The sequence below is a fragment of the Marmota marmota genome, unplaced genomic scaffold (assembly GCF_001458135.2).
Source record: "Marmota marmota marmota unplaced genomic scaffold, marMar, whole genome shotgun sequence".
Taxonomy (NCBI): domain Eukaryota; kingdom Metazoa; phylum Chordata; class Mammalia; order Rodentia; family Sciuridae; genus Marmota; species Marmota marmota.
Window position 1 is genome coordinate 2,079,623 of NW_025999929.1, and position 18,078 is coordinate 2,097,700.

General features: G+C 36.7%; 1 protein-coding gene across 1 annotated transcript in view; it reads right to left on the reverse strand.

Annotated features, from left to right (window-relative positions):
* Gmds (GDP-mannose 4,6-dehydratase) overlaps positions 1 to 18,078 on the reverse strand; it is a 624,102-nt gene that overhangs the window by 498,258 nt on the left and 107,766 nt on the right. Inside the window, exons 2-5 of the mRNA XM_048800496.1 lie at positions 11,334 to 11,378; positions 2,414 to 2,501; positions 1,520 to 1,609; positions 200 to 309 (exon numbers count right to left, since the gene is read on the reverse strand). Coding sequence (XP_048656453.1) covers positions 200 to 309; positions 1,520 to 1,609; positions 2,414 to 2,501; positions 11,334 to 11,378 — 333 coding nt within the window. The remainder of the gene's footprint in view (positions 1 to 199; positions 310 to 1,519; positions 1,610 to 2,413; positions 2,502 to 11,333; positions 11,379 to 18,078) is intronic.

The window sequence follows — 18,078 nt, forward strand, 5'->3', positions numbered from 1 at the left end:
GAGGGAGGAAGGAAGGGAGGGAGGGAGGAAGGAAGGAAGGAAGGAAGGAAGGAAGGGAGGGAGGGAGGGAGGGAAGGAGGGAGGGATAGATGAATGAATTAGGGAAAAAGAAAAATAAAGTAGAAGCAACAGACAAATGTAAAACATAGACCACCACAGGAACACAGCTAAAGAGAAAATGATAATGAAAATGGCTTACTTTGACATGGCTCTGGGCTCCCAGGTTGTAAATCTCTGTAGGCTTTACTTCATTGATAATCTTCACGAGGCAGGTACTATCAGTAAGATCTCCATAGTGCAACTTCATGTCTTTAGAATTCAAAAACCGACCATTAGATAAAAGAAAACAATAAAAGCTCAACTTTTGAAAATATCAGACTTGAAATGCATACACTTACAATGTCTGTAAACCAGGGTAAGAATGGAAATGTTGTCCTGGAGCAGCAGAATATAGCTATCATCTTTAAAGAACTTATGGGGTAAGAATGTAGCTCAGTGATAGAGTACTTGCCTAGCATTCACAGTACTGGGTTTTGTCCCCAGCATCATAAAAATAAACAAAGGATGAACCTACACAGTAGAAAGATATTTACATGTATTTCCTATATCTATGAAGGATTTATAGGGATAAAATCAGATGAACTTTTTAAAACATTACCATACAATAACAGATGTTAAACAATTAATACATTTTAGAACTCCAAGCAGTTGGAAGATGTGTTATGTAAGAGTGATTTTTCAGGCAAATAAAATTTTGTAAGAATGCATATACATTCTAAGCACATCTATAACATACTGATGATAGTAACAATAGCTCATATTTGTTACATTTATTCATATACTTTCATCTACTGATTTATAAATACATTATAAACATCAGACCTTAGGCTATCTATGAAAAGTCTGACACTGTAACATAACTGTGATTAGGACAACTAGCCTATTCCAATTCCTACATCTAAGTTGATCCTTATACTGACTTCATTAGTGTAAGAATTTAAAATGTATAGATGGGTAATTTGATCATTTCATTATTTTTTAAAAATATTGATCTTATCATTATCTCTCTACCTGTGTTCCTGTGGTGGTCCATGTTTAACATTTGTCTATTGCTGCTTCTTTCCCCACCCCCTGTAATACCTTTATTTGTTTGTTTGTTTGTTTGTTTGTTTGTTAATTTTGGTGCTGAGGATCAAACCTACTGCATTCCTAATCAGAAAACTCAAAATTTGAAATGCTCCAAATCTGAAATGATTTTAAGTGCTGACAGGATGCCACAAGTATAAAATTCCACATCATGAAACTTGGTTTAATACACAAAATTATTTAAAATATTGTATAAAATTACCTTTGGTCTGTGTTTAGAAGAAATATGTGAAACAAATAAATTCTGTTTTAAGACTTGGGTCTTATCCTCAAGCTATATCATTATGTATATGCAAGTATTCCAAAAACTGAAAAAATTCAAAACCCAAATCTTCTGGTCCCAAGCATTTGGGAAAAGGGATATTCAATATAACTGTAATAATTTTCAAGAAGAACGTACTCTGCAATAAGGTGAAAAGTCTTTTCTGTGGACAAACTGGATCACCTTCTTGATGATTACTACCTGAAAAAATAACCCAATCTTCCAAATATTCAGGACTTGAAGGTGAATACAAAATCATTGATCATTTATAAATTGACTGTATCACCCTTGCTAGCTATAAAAACTGGCTGAATACTGTAGGCTGAATTTGGAGTTAGAGCTCTGTGTTCTAGTCCCACTCTGCCTTCTTGGTGGTGTTTGACGTTGATAAAATCACCTCTGTCTCCATTTCCTCATGTACAAAATAGTCTCTCTAACAACTTGTGGAGTTGCTATAAAGAACAAGTAAGAAAACACTGTAATTGTACTGTGTAAACCATGCAGCTACAACACAGGCGAATTTACTAACAATGACAACAAAAAAAGCTATAAATCTTAACAATAATCAGTAAAGCAATTTAAATATAGTTTTAATTGCCACAAGGTTTTGAATCTATCTTCACAAATTATTTTAAAAATTAATTAAAATGTCTACACATTGTTTAACTTGAGTAAACTGATCACATATAAAAAGCAAAAGAGTGTTCTTTCTATGTAGAACTACTCTTTATTTGCGGGGACAGGGACACCTGGAGAGGGGTGATCAACTGGATAGGTCTCTCTGAGCCACCTATCCAATTTCCCTCTAACAGTCAAACCCAGATGATACAATGGCCTAAGTAAGCAACCAGGAAGGTTTTCAGCACATGCTGGTCATATTCAATACAGTAATACATGGGCAAATAATTATGACTAGATGCACTCTGAGAAAAATGACATTTGACAACATCTTCTCTGAAGATAGGAAGTTTATAGACAAAGGTTTTAGAAAAGAAAATGACTTACTTCCTTCAATATGAGCCTGGGGGTTCTTATATAGATGTTCAATTCTACCTGTATTAAATGAACTGGATCGCCGTACAATTCCATGGACCTGAATTTTTAAGTATTAAAAAAAAAAAAAGTAAATTACAAGTGTGTAATGAGAATTAATAAACAACTCAGAAGTTCTTTTGCTAATATTTGGCTTTATGAAAAAGATAAGTATTTCTTATAAACATTATTTTTAAACTATTAAAAACAGTTATGGTGCTTATTTTCTCTCCAACTGCTGCCCAACAGCTACTAGCACCCTACCTCCACCTTTCTCCAGTGTTTTTACTGCCAATCTCAACAAAAGTAATTAGATAATTATGTGACTTCATGCTTAGTTATAGATACTCAAATTTCTCCTTTTCTAAACACATACATTTGCTGCCCTACTGCTGAAAAAAAAAAATATCTCTTCGATTTGAAACTGAAGACAGACCACATGAGGCTACATCTGTAAAACAGCTTTGTGGCCTATTTAACAGGGCATGGGGACTTCACATCTTTCCAATGTCCTCAGAGCTATTGCATGCTGCATCTATTTTGAGTGTGTGTGCGCAAACATGTGTGTATATAAATAAAGTTTTTTTCTGTGGAAAAGTCAGAAAGCTAAATTGGACAGGTTACAAATAAGATTCACACACTACAGGATTTAAATAAGATATGAAGAAAACCCAAATGAAGCAAGGAATTTTAAAAAATTATCTTGATTTATCCATGATCAGCATGAGGGGATAAAGTTGCTGGAATAGGAATGCATACCTGTCTGATACTGAAGAAAAGACTATTTGTGTCTAATACATAACAGAAATTGTTCCAGACCTGGTCCCACTTCCTTCTTGTGTCAGGACTGCTCCCTTTGTGCTGCCAATGCTAACACTAGTTTATGTCACCAGCTGCCCAAGTTCCAGTTCCACTGGTGGCAGTTTTAATCCTTGACTTATTTTAGAAGTGTTCCTTCTAAGGTTGGGTAGGTTCATTGCACCTGAATACACTTCTATATTTTTAACTCAATCGTTTTCTGTCTATTTCAAACCAAAATTAATCCTTGGCATGACTCAAGTATTCCAAATGCAAGGAGGAAATTATAAGCACATAAGACTTTCTTTCAAATAGAAAGAAATGTCATCGTCATTTTACATGGCATACATGAGAAATGACTTCTGCAAAGGATGCAACACACCCACAATTAATAATTATGTTAGTTAGCTGTATTACCCAAGAGGAAAGCACTCATCAACACTATTTTTCAAAAGAATAAAACCCAAGAAAAGTTGGTAAATATGTAAATATTTTAGTAGGGGTATACTGCATTCTTGGTTGACTTTTTAGGAGACAAACATTAAAATCTTAGAAATGGTGAGATTTGGTTATGCATAGCCATGTCTTAATTTAGAAGTATAAGAATATATAAATATTAAGTTTAGAATTTATTCTACTTTCATGAGCTCCAATTGTTCAGGTTGTTACTTAATTGTTTTTTTTTAATTTATTTTTTTAATTTATTTTTTATTGGTTGTTCAAAACAATATAAAGCTCTTGACATATCATATTTCATACATTAGATTCAAGTTGGTTATGAACTCCCAGTTTTACCCCAAATACAGATTGCAGAATCACATCGGTTACACATCCACATTTTTACATAATGCCCTATTAGTAACTGTTGTATTCTGCTACCTTTCCTATCCTCTACTATCCCCCCTCCCTCCCTTCCCATCTTCTCTCTCTACCCCATCCACTGTAATTCATTTCTCTCCTTGTTTATTTTCCCATTCCCCTCACAACCTCTTATATGTAATTTTGTATAACAATGAGGGTCTCCCTCCATTACCATGCAATTTCCGTTTTCTCTCCCTTTCCCTCCCACCTCATGTATCTGTTTAATGTTAATCTTTTCTTCCTGCTCTTCCTCCCTGCTCTGTTCTTAGTTGCTCTCATTATATCAAAGAAGACATTTAGTATTTGTTTTTTAGGGATTGGCTAGCTTCACTAAGTATAATCTGCTCTAGTGCCATCCATTTCCCTGCAAATTCTATGATTTTGTCATTTTTTAGTGCTGCGTAATACTCCATGGTGTATATAGGACACCCATAGCACAAAAGTTGATAACAAGAATCAACAAATGGGACTTACTTAAACTGAAAAGTTTTCTCTCAGCAAGAGAAACAATAAAAGAGGTAAATAGGGAGCCTACATCATGGGAACAAATATTTACTCCTCACACTTCAGATAGAGCCCTAATATCCAGAGTATACAAAGAACTCAAAAAATTAAACAATAAGAAAACAAATAACCCAATCAACAAATGGGCCAAAGACCTGAACAGACACTTCTCAGAGGAGGACATACAATCAATCAACAAGTACATGAAAAAATGCTCACCATCTCTAGCAGTCAGAGAAATGCAAATCAAAACCACCCTAAGATACCATCTCACTCCAGTAAGATTGGCAGCCATTATGAAGTCAAACAACAACAAGTGCTGGAGAGGATGTGGGGAAAAGGGTACTCTTGTACATTGCTGGTGGGACTGCAAACTGGTGCGGCCAATCTGGAAAGCAGTATGGAGATTCCTGGGAAAGCTGGGAATGGAACCACCATTTGACCCAGCTATTGCCCTTCTTGGACTTTTCCCTGAAGACCTTAAAAGAGCGTACTACAGGGATACTGCTACATCGATGTTCATAGCAGCACAATGCACAATTGCTAGACTGTGGAACCAACCCAGATGCCCTTCAATAGATGAATGGATAAAAAAAATGTTACTTAATTGTTAAATTGAGCTTCTCTACAAAATTAATAAATTTGTTTAACAAAAAGCAATTTCACATACTTATACATAAGAAATCTGATGTTTAACACCAAAGTTATTTCTGAAATATACCAATACAGATGTCAGTGCTTTGTTTTATTTGATGGAGAGGAATGTATACATTCTAAAAATACATAATTTAACTTTTATAATAATGATAATAATAATATAGGGTATCTTGATTGATGAATTCTGAGGAAGTCACATATTTATCATGTGTAAGCATAAAAGACTTTGAAAAAATATTAAACAATATTTACGGATTCAATGTGAAAAGCAAACAACTATACAAAGTCATAGCAAATCAGTAACACAGGACCTTAATGTCACACTTACAATGAAAAGCATTAAGCACTATTTCTTTTTTTTCCTCCAATGGAAAAAAAAAAAAGTGTTTTAATTTCCCCTCACTCCCAACTGTCGGTATGTATATACAGAGAAAAAGACTTGCCAAATGCTTAATCCATGACAGCAGGTATTATTCTAAGAACTAATGAAAGCTGAGTCTGTCTGCTTCTAAGACAGGTGAAATACAAACACTAAGACAAGCCAAAATGTGTGCAAACTGCGTAATCTAGTTAAGAATTTGAGATTAACGGCTTCTCTTTATAGAAAGGATGTAGGGCTTTTTGTTTGTTTTTGTAAGGGTTTGGAAAGAGATGAGGGTTATGAAATCAAACTGAAAAGATAAATGAATTAAGTGACTTTATATGAACTTAACCAGAATTATTATTAAATTATAGTAGTTCAAAACTAAATTCTGAAAAACTAAAGTCTTAAAATAAATGGATTTAGGTATTGTGGCAAACAAATATGTCATAGTTAACTAGGTGATGAAAGGGGAAATTTTAAGTTTTCTTCATATCAGAACAAAGTTATTTTGACTTCAAAATCTAGAGTCAGATTAGGCACTATGACAGAGAAATGTGTCATTATTTATTCATTATGATCAGGAACGTGAGAAATAATTATCACTAAATGCCAATTCTTTATTGTCTATATTTCTCTTGGAGGCATGGAATACCTTGCAGGGATGATTAATGTCACTCAGCCTTTGAAAAGTATGTATTTCTTAGGTAATATAAACAGTTAACATTTACATGACAGTGACCATGGGTCAGACACTGTCTTTTATAGATGGAAAAAAACAATCACTCAATACTGAAATAACCAAGCTAATATTATTTCCATTTCTCAGATGAGGACACTGCCTGAGATCACACTGCTAGTAAATAGTGACAGTTAAAGGGTTAACTGGGCCAATCTTGAAGATGCCCAAGGTAGTTTTAAATAAAGTCCATAAAAAGCTTGACTTCTTTCAAATAATGTATAAAGGCTTCTGGGATAAACAATAAGCCAGGGGAAAAAATATTTCAAGAATTCTCACTGATCAAGAAAGGAAGTATAGGAGATCCACACTCGAACATATAATCTCCCCAAAGAAAACAATTGGATAATTCTTGTATCCCATGTCTTTTCTATTTTTATACTCTACCTCAGAGGTGGTGGTTATAGTTACTTTCCTGGGAATGAAACCCATAATGTACCTATTTTTTTATTTTAAATTCTGAGGTGCTGTGTTGTTATTGTTGTTGTTGTTGCCAAGTTATTTAATATAGATTTTTCTTATATTCCTGGGTAAATGTTAGCTTTTATAAAGTTCAACTTAGTCTTTTATTTCTCTGATTCTTCTCTGTGCAAACCAGGCAAAAGCATATGTTGTTGGCAGTTTGTTGTCAGCTTATCTGCTAACAATAGTGCTGAGAAGGTATTTGAAACTAGAATGTACTTCCATAAAACATTTCACTTCTGTCAATTTCCCCCCGCCCCTCACTGATGATGGAGAGGAATGCATACAACTCTGGCATCCAAGGCAAGAGAACATGCCTGCCTTTCATTAATGCTAATTTGTGAAGTAGACTAAAGGAGCCCACTATACCATCTGTGTCCACTGGCTTGTCAGCATCAGACACTATCTTTCATTCCTGTCACAATGAGCCCCTTGCATCTCACAGAGTTCCAAGGGCTAAGTGTTGTTCAAATGCTCTTATACCTAATCTTCACAACCATGTCAGGAGATAGGTATACTCATCATTCCCATTTACAGACAAGGAAACAAAGTCTTAGAGGGGCTGTTTGACTTGCTCAAGGCAACAGAGCCAACAAGTGGCAGAAGAGGGATTAAGACACAAGACATACAGTTCCAAGCCATGGTGGGCTGGGCTGCTTGTTCAGCTTCCTTGCTCTATGCTGGTCCACAGGGTAAAAGAAGAATGACCACCTGAACTTCAGCAAGGCACAGAATAAAGTCCATAATGAATTCACAGGACAATTTTCCACAAAATCTTGACAATTCTTTATTTTTCTCATCATGGGAGAACATCTCCACATATTAGCAAAGAATTAACAAGTGTTAGATCATTCTCTTTAAGTCTCCTTACTGTTTAATTCTTAGTAAAATTCAAGAAACAAACAGCAATAAAAAGTGTAATTCTCACTGTCTTTTCTCAGTGAGAAATGACTGTAATTAAAGCAGTACACCCAGCCTTCCATATCCATAGGCTCTGCATTCATGAATTCAATCAATTACAGACAGAAAATTATTTTTTTAATTGTGTCTATATTGAACATGTCCAGACATCTTTCCTTATCAGTATTCCCTAAACAATACAGTATATAACAATTTTTTACACAGCATTTATATTGTGTTAGGTAATCTCCAGATGATTTAAAATATTAATATTTAAAAATATTAATATTTTAAAATACTAATATTTAAAATATTAGAGAGGAGATATACAGGTTCTCTGCATATCTATGCCATTTTCTAGAAGGAACTTGAGCATCTTCAGATTTTGGTATGGGGAGGGTGTCTGGAACAAATCTCCTATAGATACCAAGGGATAACTATACTTTACTTTTTCACTTTTAACAGTTCTCTCAGAACATGATCAGATTTATAGATTTCAGTGACCACATTAAGCTTGTATGATCGTACAAGGAATTAACCACTACTAATCAATATGTTAATCTAATCCATTCCTTTTCAAGTCATCCACAGATGTCTGGTTTTACTTTAAGATTAGCTAAGCTTTTTGTACTTAAAAAAAATAAAGGAAAGAATGAATGAAAGAAAATAGGGAAAAAGTAAAGGAGCATAGTTAACTGTGCTGTGCTAGTTCTGCATACCCTGTCTATGCCACCCCATCATTACTACCCCACAGACCTGATTGCTCCTCTACCAACCACCTTCATAATACCATGTTGACCTTCTACTGCTAGCCAGTCAGTATGCCTCGTGTTTTCTAAGAACAACTCAATCTCAGCATCAAGCCTCTTCACACTGTTTATTTGTTTCTGGCTTGTACTTTGCTACCCCAAACTAGGCTGTTTCCAGTTATTTCTAAGTTTAGTGATATTCCTGATACAAAGAACAGATTTGAAATAGCTCAGAGAAGAAAATCCCCACAAATCTGGAATATGTTAAGGCACCTATGATTAAACAGTCACCATATCTCATTTGAACCTTTACTCACAGTAGGTCCTCCACGTGTAGTTCACGGTTGCCACAACTGGGGACAAGATAGAAAGGACAATTTCCAAACTTTTGAACCAGGCTTTGGTATCTTAATGGGACCTCTGGCTGAGAACCCACTGAGAAAGTTTGGGAACCCATGGAGTTAAAAGTCTGTACTCATCTAAAATTGCCAGAGTTGACTCTCAAGGGTTCAGATGTGAACAAATGTGTCCCCCTCTCATCATACTGCACACAATCTACTAATTCTATTTCTGCTCGTGGTCAAGAACTACAGCTGATAATTCTCAAAATTTTCCAATGTAGCCAATGTGAAAAATCACTCTAACATTCACTTTGATCTACACACAAAAAGATAAAGCCTACGACACCATCTGATTCTTCTCAATAGCTTATTCTCCAAGTATATCAATCTCTGAAAGTTCTCAACAGCAGCCTATTGAAACAGAATACAATGCAGATAAACACCCTTTACTCCAACCATCCTTACAGAGTTCACATACCCCCTATACTATGTGGAGAACTTGTTTCTACTTTGTGGCTCAATACCTTCCCCCTATATTGTCAATCATGTTTTCTTCTATCAATTATGGATCTCACTCCTAAGTGTCTCCTTTCTGGTCAATTATTATTTCTGTGATAAATTCCTCCCAGGTAACCATGAATTGCCAAATGGGGATGTGGCTCAAGTGGTAGCGCGCTCGCCTGGCGTGCATGCGGCCTGGGTTCGATCCTCAGCACCACATACAGACAAAGATGTTGTGTCCGCCAAATACTAAAAAATAAATATTAAAAAAATTCTCTCTCTCTCCCTCTTTCTCACTCTCTCTCACTCTTTCTTTTAAAAAAAAAAAAAAAAGAATCTAATCTGCACTTATAATTTCATTGCCAATGAAAAAAAATATATTTGCACTCACCAGGCAGCCCCAGGTTCTCTGAGTGTTTCCAAACCTCTCATCCTAGTTAACTTCTGAAATCGGCTGGTTCCTTAACAAGTCACCTGAATGGAGCTTTGCCTCTGCATACCACTCTCCTTCATAGTCTTCTGCAGTAGCACTAACTGCACCACCATGCACCGGTCCTTCAGCCTGAGAATGGGCCCTGCCACTAATCAACAATTATCACAGCACACAGCCATACTCCCTTGTCCTCAGGACTGGATATGGACACTGCCTATAGCCAACTACTTCATTTCTAGTCCCAGTCCTCACCACAACTTTAACAAAGACCTTAATACCCATGAAGCTACAGAATCTCTCCTGGCATACCACCTCCTTCTGCAATAATGCAATAACTACTTCTCTGCTAGCTCCTTCCCCTATTTCACTTGTGCCTCAACCACAATACTGGCCATCAAACACCTCCCAGTAGGTCTTCCATATCTGAAACACAGTACTATGGCTATCTCTCCTTTTAATGTTTATTAAAGCATAGATTAATCTGAATAGATAATATAACCCTTTCCTAGAAACAACTCTTTTGAACTATGAATGATCTATTCTAAAACTCTGCTCAGTAGAACATATATTTATACTCTCGATTATTATAGCAATCTATTCATATGGGTATATACATACACATGTATTTTCATAATTACACTTGCCTTATTTTGATGTTGCAAGATGTAGAACTATAAGGCAAGAATACAGAAGGTAGTCAACACACCTGCTATGAATTCTTAAGGTCTAGAAGTCACGGCTCTCAAAAAAGTTTCTGAGTTATATAGTAAGAAAATTAATTTTCTTTTCTTTAAACCCTATTGGCATTTAGATGCTCGATTCCATGCTGTTGTTTTTTTCCATTGTCTCCAACTACACATTTTTATACAATGTCCTTACAACTGGAATAAAAATACAATACAAAGCCATCAATACAAACGCTCCCAAAGCAGGTTAGAGCATATGGGCAATAGTGTGGGTGTTTATTCTCTGCATAGCATGAACTTACACATACATATATATCTGAAAAAAAGTATTTGAAAAGTAAGATATACACACTGAATCACATCAAATTTCATACAAAAACCTAGGTTTCTTTTAAGGAAAGAATAAAATGTTGAAGGCAAAGAAGAAAAAAACAATGATGAAGCAGCAATGGCAGCAGCAAACCTGAAAGTTTCAGCTTCCATAAAATATATGGCTGCCTACTAAGAAAGCAAAAACCTTCAGGTGTAAATTTCTCATTCAAGCTTGCTAAAGATCAGCTTGGCTTTTATTGCTCCGTGTAATTTCCGATTTAGGTGATTTTACTGTGAGTGGGACTTTTTATACAACACATTACATCATAAATTAGTGCTCATAATGTTACAGCTTGGGCTTAAGAAGGCTGAAGCTTTATCAGAGATGTGTGGAGCGGCTGAGCCACCAGTGCTCACCAGCAGATAAAGAGCACAATGAGCTGGCAAGATCACAGGCCAGCAGCACAGTCTTCCCCAGATTCTGATTTGTTATCAGTTTCCGTGGAAAATCAGGAGGATGCAGCAGAGGAAACGTGAGGCCCCTGTGTCTGAGCAAACCCACCATCCGCTAGCCCACTGAGTCACTCACCTCATAGCCTTTCTCCAGCAAGAACTCAGCCAAATATGAACCATCCTGGAAAGAGAAGAAAAAATGAGAAATGTCAGGCCTATGGTAGCTGGAATTAAAAAAAAAAATGGCCTACACTAAAATTAAAAAATAAAAATGGCCTACACTAAGAATTTTGAGAAAAGCATTTAAGAGGCTTCTTGAACTAAAATAGAGGATCATGGCAACCAAAATAAAACAATACCAATAAAGACAATAAACACCACACAGCATTCCACTATTCCTAGGGAATTTTCCCAGACAGTAATCGATTTGCACTCCATAAAAGACAAAGGAAGAAACTGAAACCCAGAGAAGTAGTTAACATGAAGAGAGAAAATGCAGACCTTTAGAATCACATGGATTTGGGTTTACATTTTGCTACTCACAAGCCATATGAAATATGCAAATGTGTGCAATGTAAAATGCCTTGTGATAAACTCCTTCCAGATAACTGTGATTTGCCTTGGTGCTATGGGAACATAAAGCAGGCATATGACAAATCGAAGGGAGGTACCAAAAAGGAATCACTGGAGAAGGGATCAGATGGAGACAAAGGAGGCTTGAAGAGGAAAGGGCAGGGAAGAGGAGGCAGAGAACATGCAGTACAGGCATTACTGAAAAAGAGACTACTCAGTAGAGTGGAAAAGCCAGCAGGGCAGTGGAGGGAAGTTAGCACCTTTAGGGAAGCCTTCCAGGCCCTGGAGGGAAGTTGGCTCTGGGAAGTCATTGAGGAGTTTAAGGGATTTTAGGGGTGTGTGTGTGTGTGTGTGTGTGTTGTGGGGGGGTGTAGATGTGACCAGATCTGTATTACCACAGCACATGTACGCTCCCACACACATATGAACTTTCAAAAAGGGGAGGATATTAGCTTTTCACAAATAAGTGCTTCATTTGTATTAATTTTCAGTCATGTAGTTAATCCCTACCTCAATCCCTATCTCATGAAAGTGTTTGACTAAATACTGAGATTCTCAATTGGATTCTAATAATTCTTTCAAAAATTTCTAAGCAGGGTCTCTGTTTAAAATATTTCGTGTACCGCTTTCAGGGAAAGAAAGTATAAAAGATAACTAATTAAACTAATAAGAGGTCAAAAGCTGGGAAATCATCATTCAAGAGACACTTTAAAAGTCACATTTTGAATAGGGATCTTCTAACACTCCAGTCAGAATGGCAGCTATTATGAAGACAAACAACAATAATTGTTGGCGGGGATGTGGGGAAAAAGGTACCCACCATTTCTGGTGGGACTGCAAATTGGTGCAGCCAATATGGGAAGCAGTATGGAGATTCCTTGGAAAACTGGGAATGGAACCACCATTTGACCCAGCCATCCCTCTCCTTGGTCTATACCCAAAGGACTTAAAAACAACATACTATAGGGACACAGCCACATCAATGTTTATAGCAGCACAATTCACAATAGCTAAACTGTGAAGCCAACCTAGATGCCCTTCAGTAGCTGAATGGATTAAAAAATGTGGCATATATACACAATGGAATATTACTCAGCAATAAAAGAGAATACAATCATTACATTTGCAGATAAATGGATGGAGCTGGAGAAGATAATGCTAAGTAAAGATAGCCAATCCCCAAAAAAACAAATGCCGAATGTTTTCTCTGATATAAGGAGTCTGACTTATAGTGGGGTAGGGAGGGAGAGCATGGGAGAAATAGACGAACTCTAGATATGTCAGAGAGGTGGGAGAGGAAGGCAGGGGGCAGGGGGTTAGCAATGATGGTGGAATGTGATGGACATCATTATCCAAAGTACATGTATGAAGACATGAATTGGTATAAACATACTTTATACACAGAGATATGAAAAATTGTGCTCTATATGTGTAATAAGAATTGTAATGCATTCTGCTGCCATGTATTTAAAAAGTAAAATCAATTTTAAAAAGTCACGTTTTGTAATCAATCCTGTAATTGCTCTTCTTTCTTTAGTCCCAGGATGGAGTCCCATCTTCCCACCCAGATTTAACAAAAATGGGACACCATAACTACTGGGAATTTGTGACCTCTAAAGTGGTTGGGGATGTTTGAAGTTTCTTGGGTATCTTCAGTTTTAAAAAGCTTAAAATATCCCTTTCAGCTTCAAAAGTTCCTACCAGATATCCAGGAAAAATAAAAATAAAGCAAACCTTATGATTATCATGACTTGACCTAAAGCTGGAACTGGAGCTACCCTATGGATCCTGGAAATGACAGGGCTGCCAAGGAAGTGTATACAACATTAATGTAGAAGTCCTACATAAATTCAGGCAGAATGACAAGGCAAGGCATACAAGGGACACATTTTGTGGTTCACTAAAACCTCCAGCAGATATTTTTCAGACTTCTTGACATAAATATTCTGGTTTACGGACTCACATGGAGAAGAAAAGAAAGGGTTTGTGCTTTTCATCCCAATATTACCATGTGCATGGTTTTTACATGCTCAATACGTTAACTAAATCAGTCCATAACCTGACCAATTCAGGCCAGGACAAGCCAGGTTGGCCTACACTACCATCACAAATGTTAAATCAATCAATGACAAAATACAGTAGTAGAAAAATATTTGCAAGAAGAATTAACAATATGGCAATAGGATAAAAAGGCCTAGGAGTATAAAGCTTTGTTGTTGTTGTGTTGTTTTGAAGACAACACTTTCCATGTATCAAAATTCTCTTGAAATAACAAGTGAAAATGCTATGTGTCCTACCATAGTTGCATAGGATGTTTTTAAAAAAAAAAAAAAAAGGCAGAGGTATAGGGGATAGGGGTAGGGGGAAGCTGTGATTATTTAGAAAGCTGATGTGAAACAGACCTGACCAGCACTGAACCCTGTCAATAAGGTCTTGTTCTTCTCACCCAGGCCGCTTCTCAAACTTTCCAACCACACTGGAACATTCTGAACCAGCAGTGGCACTAGCTTCCTCCTCATTTCCTTGCCAGGCCTTTCCAGTGATAGGACCCAGGCTACACAATGAGTGGGAAACAAGCCGAGCGTGGGCTCCTGGTCTCCTGCCCAGGGAGCCCAGCTGGCCTCCCCTGGGGGCCTCCAAGGGAGACAGGGTATCTGAGCAGGCAGACGTCCTCTGAGCTATCAGGATGGTTGTTTCTACCTTCTCTTGAAGCACAGGCTGATAGAGAATGCTCCAATCAGTCTAATGGCTGAAATGTCATACCAATGGAGAACCTGCAACTCACATTAAGTTCTGACACTTGACTCCTCTGAGACAAAGGCACGAGCCAGCTAAATCTCTAACTTGTTCATTATAAACACAATTACTCTGGTATAAATCCCAAATTGGCTTCAAATCCTGTTGCAACCCTGTGACCCTTTCAAATTTAATTTTGCATATGGTTATTAAGGGCATCTATTTCATATAAAATGCTATACTATTTTAGGCAATCACCATTGCTTTAATGTTTTCAAGACACAGAATTTTTCTGGTCTTATTCTCAGAAGAACTCGGCTAGGAAGGTAAGCAGCCATTTGGAAACAGGCAACTGAGGCGAAGGAGGTTAGTAAACTTACCTAACAGTATACCACTAGTTACAGACAAAACCAGAACTAGAATCCAAGTCCTTCATTATTTTAAACTGGAAAATAATCTCCTTACTTATTCTGCTCCACCTGGAAACTACCAAAACAATGTCAAGACCCAACAAAATAATAAGAGACCATAAAGGAATCGTTTTTCAAACCAGCTTGATTTAGTCATTTTCCATTACAGGGTGTTTTATGAATTAAACAAGGCTTCCAGTTTTAATCAAGTGACCCAAACCCAGAAAAGTCATGTAATTTTAGAACACTCAGAGCTCAGAAGAGAGAGAAAGGATACAGTGCCTGAGATTTCCCAGGTCTCAGTTATGGGCATGTATGCGCCTGTGGGGCAGTGCAGTATCATGTGGGGGTAGAACTGACTTGGTGGTGGACATATGTCAGAGGGAGGGATGGGGCCCCTGCCAAGAGCCAAAGGATCAGATTTCAGTGTGCTTGACACCTACCATATTTCTTTGAAGGGTGAACCCTCACTTCCATGGAGTACTCAGAAATGTCCAATAGGAGTCACATAAAAATTAAGCATAATCCTAAAAATTAATAGTCATATTTTGACTATTATATAAAAAATGACTTAAAACTCCACATCTATTTTAAAAAAATAAAGGAAACAGAGAAAGTTTCCCCCTTCTCCTAGTGGTCAGAGATGGCTAGAAAAAGCACTCAACTGATCTTCACACCCACCCATAAATGTTTCTTTTCTCTCTTCCAAAGTGAATGAACCTATAGCCCAGGTGGACAAATGAAAAAGAATGTTCTCATGTGCAACCTGAGAGCAAGGCCCCTCTGAACTGCAGGCTAAATCACATTGTATGTTTCTGTTTATGCACCATTTAGCAGCTTTTTTGAACAGGATAAGATAAGTAGTACTAAGCTGGAGAAATTGCACCAGTAATAAAATGAATCTCTTTGTTTAGGTCATCAAGCGTCAGGAAACAGAACACCCTGTCTGCATCACGAGAACGCACTCATTTACTCAGCCTTTCATGCTTTTACTCTGGGTATTCTAGTTATTCTAAAAAGACCAACTTCACAGCAAATCACCAAGAATCAAGAAAATCATCCCTCTACTAAAAGAACTACAAACACCTCCATAATTAACAGAGGATGCTGTTTTGAATCAGAACAAAAACTTCCAGTGATTTAACCACTAGAGTGTGAAGCATCTAGGGGCAGAATATATTGGAAAAGTATTTACACCTGGTTCATGTTTGTCAAATCACTGGATAAAATCTCTGTCAAACTCACTGAATTCAAAAGACCATGGGGATTAATTAATCCAACCCTTTCATTTTACAGATCAGGAAATTGAGACTCAAAACAGTTAAATGTTTAGTGTATAGTCATACACTGAGGAATGCATACACACAAAAAATGGCTCTGGATCCCAGACCTCAGAATTGTGTACCAAAAATGCTTAACACCTACAATGAGTGTGGACAGGTTACTATACCTGTAAAATACTCTATGACATTACCAGAATATTTTACTATATAGTAAAATATAGTAAAAAACTATATAGTAAAATACTCTATGACATTACCAGAATGAAGAACAAGAATGAAGTCAATAACAATCAATAGTGATTTAACCGATTTGACTGATAGAAAGAAAATGAGGGCACCATCAATATTTAAAGACCCCCATTCCCTATTGTCTTCAAAGATAAAAATTATTTCCCTCATAAAACCACTGTCACCAAAGAACCAACCTTTCCTCCCTTTGATTTGCCTCTTGATATGATGGGCATACCTCTGAATAATGAAGAACTGACTATGCCCAACAGTTAGGACATTCTTTACCTGTGACTGCCTCTTCCCTCATTGCCAGGGAAAAAGCCATCTGAGCAGATGCTCAGTGGCTACACATGCACCACTTGGAAAAGAGAGTAGCTCTATGGCCAAACACCACACCTCCAAGTGAGCAGTGAATGAGAGGCCAGACCTCCAGTCATCCTGCACATTGGCCTACCAGAGTTCTCTCCCTCAAAACATTCTGTTTCAAAAGGTTATAGATGTTAGCTTTTGTGTCCATTGTCAGTTACGATACATTTTTAGTTATCAAAAATATGAAAGAAAAAAAGATATGCTATAAAAAAATTTTCCAATTTGATTTTCCCAATTTAATTTATTTTAAAAATTACATAATGGGGTTTTCCGCTTCATGTTTCATCCAGTATGAAGACTGAAGTTTTTTGTTTGTGATCTTATAGATTAGTCCTTCTGGGAATTGTTCATGTTTAGATCCTCTACCCATTTTATATCCCCACCCATTTTCTAATAGGCTATATTTTGCCAATTGGTTTATTTGTTTCTAAATATCTAGAAAACGTATAAAATTACCTCATTTCATTTCCAAAAAAAAGCTTCTCAAAAACTGATACTTGAAATGGATTACTAGATTTTCAGTAGTAGAATTTCCATAACAACATAGTTTGAAATACACATTCCTTGCAAATTGCAAATGTTTATTGTAAACCCTTAATTTAATGAAGTGGGAAGAAAACAAATACCAATTGAACTCCAGGTATACTTGCACAACCCAGCATTTGTAATAATATTAGTGTAAACAAACTAAAATAACTATTTATTTTGGGCAAATGCTATAAGGAAAATGGAGTTAAAGTTTTTAAAACAAGCAGATAGAGGGCAAGCTGTTATTGATGAGGTATAGAAAGATAACTTTAAATGCTTAGGAGAAAGGCAACAAAGAGAAACCCCAATACACACAGTACCAAAAATGGCTGAAAAATCTCAAAGGTAAATCCAAAGGCACTTGTTAACAGCCCGCATGCATGCAGGGTGGTACAAGACCTTAAGAAACACAAAGGGCAAGCCCACAAGCTCATCTCCATAGGAATAAAAAGGTATGCCCAAGAAATACAGTACCCACTGGTTTTCTTTAATGTAAGCTCCTATAGTTGGAACCCTTTTGTTTTTCTCTCCCTCCCACATTCTTGACATTCATGTTGAGTTTTGAATCTCTACAAAGAAAAAAAAAAAAAAAAAACATCCTGTGACCTACTATTGCTCCAAATAGCGAGCACTTGCACAGTTCTTTACATAGATGCCACATATGCCCTAAAGGTCAACATTCATCCATCCTCATGAGAACCCTATGGAGTTGTACTACTATTACCTCCATTTTATAGAGGAGGAAATGGAG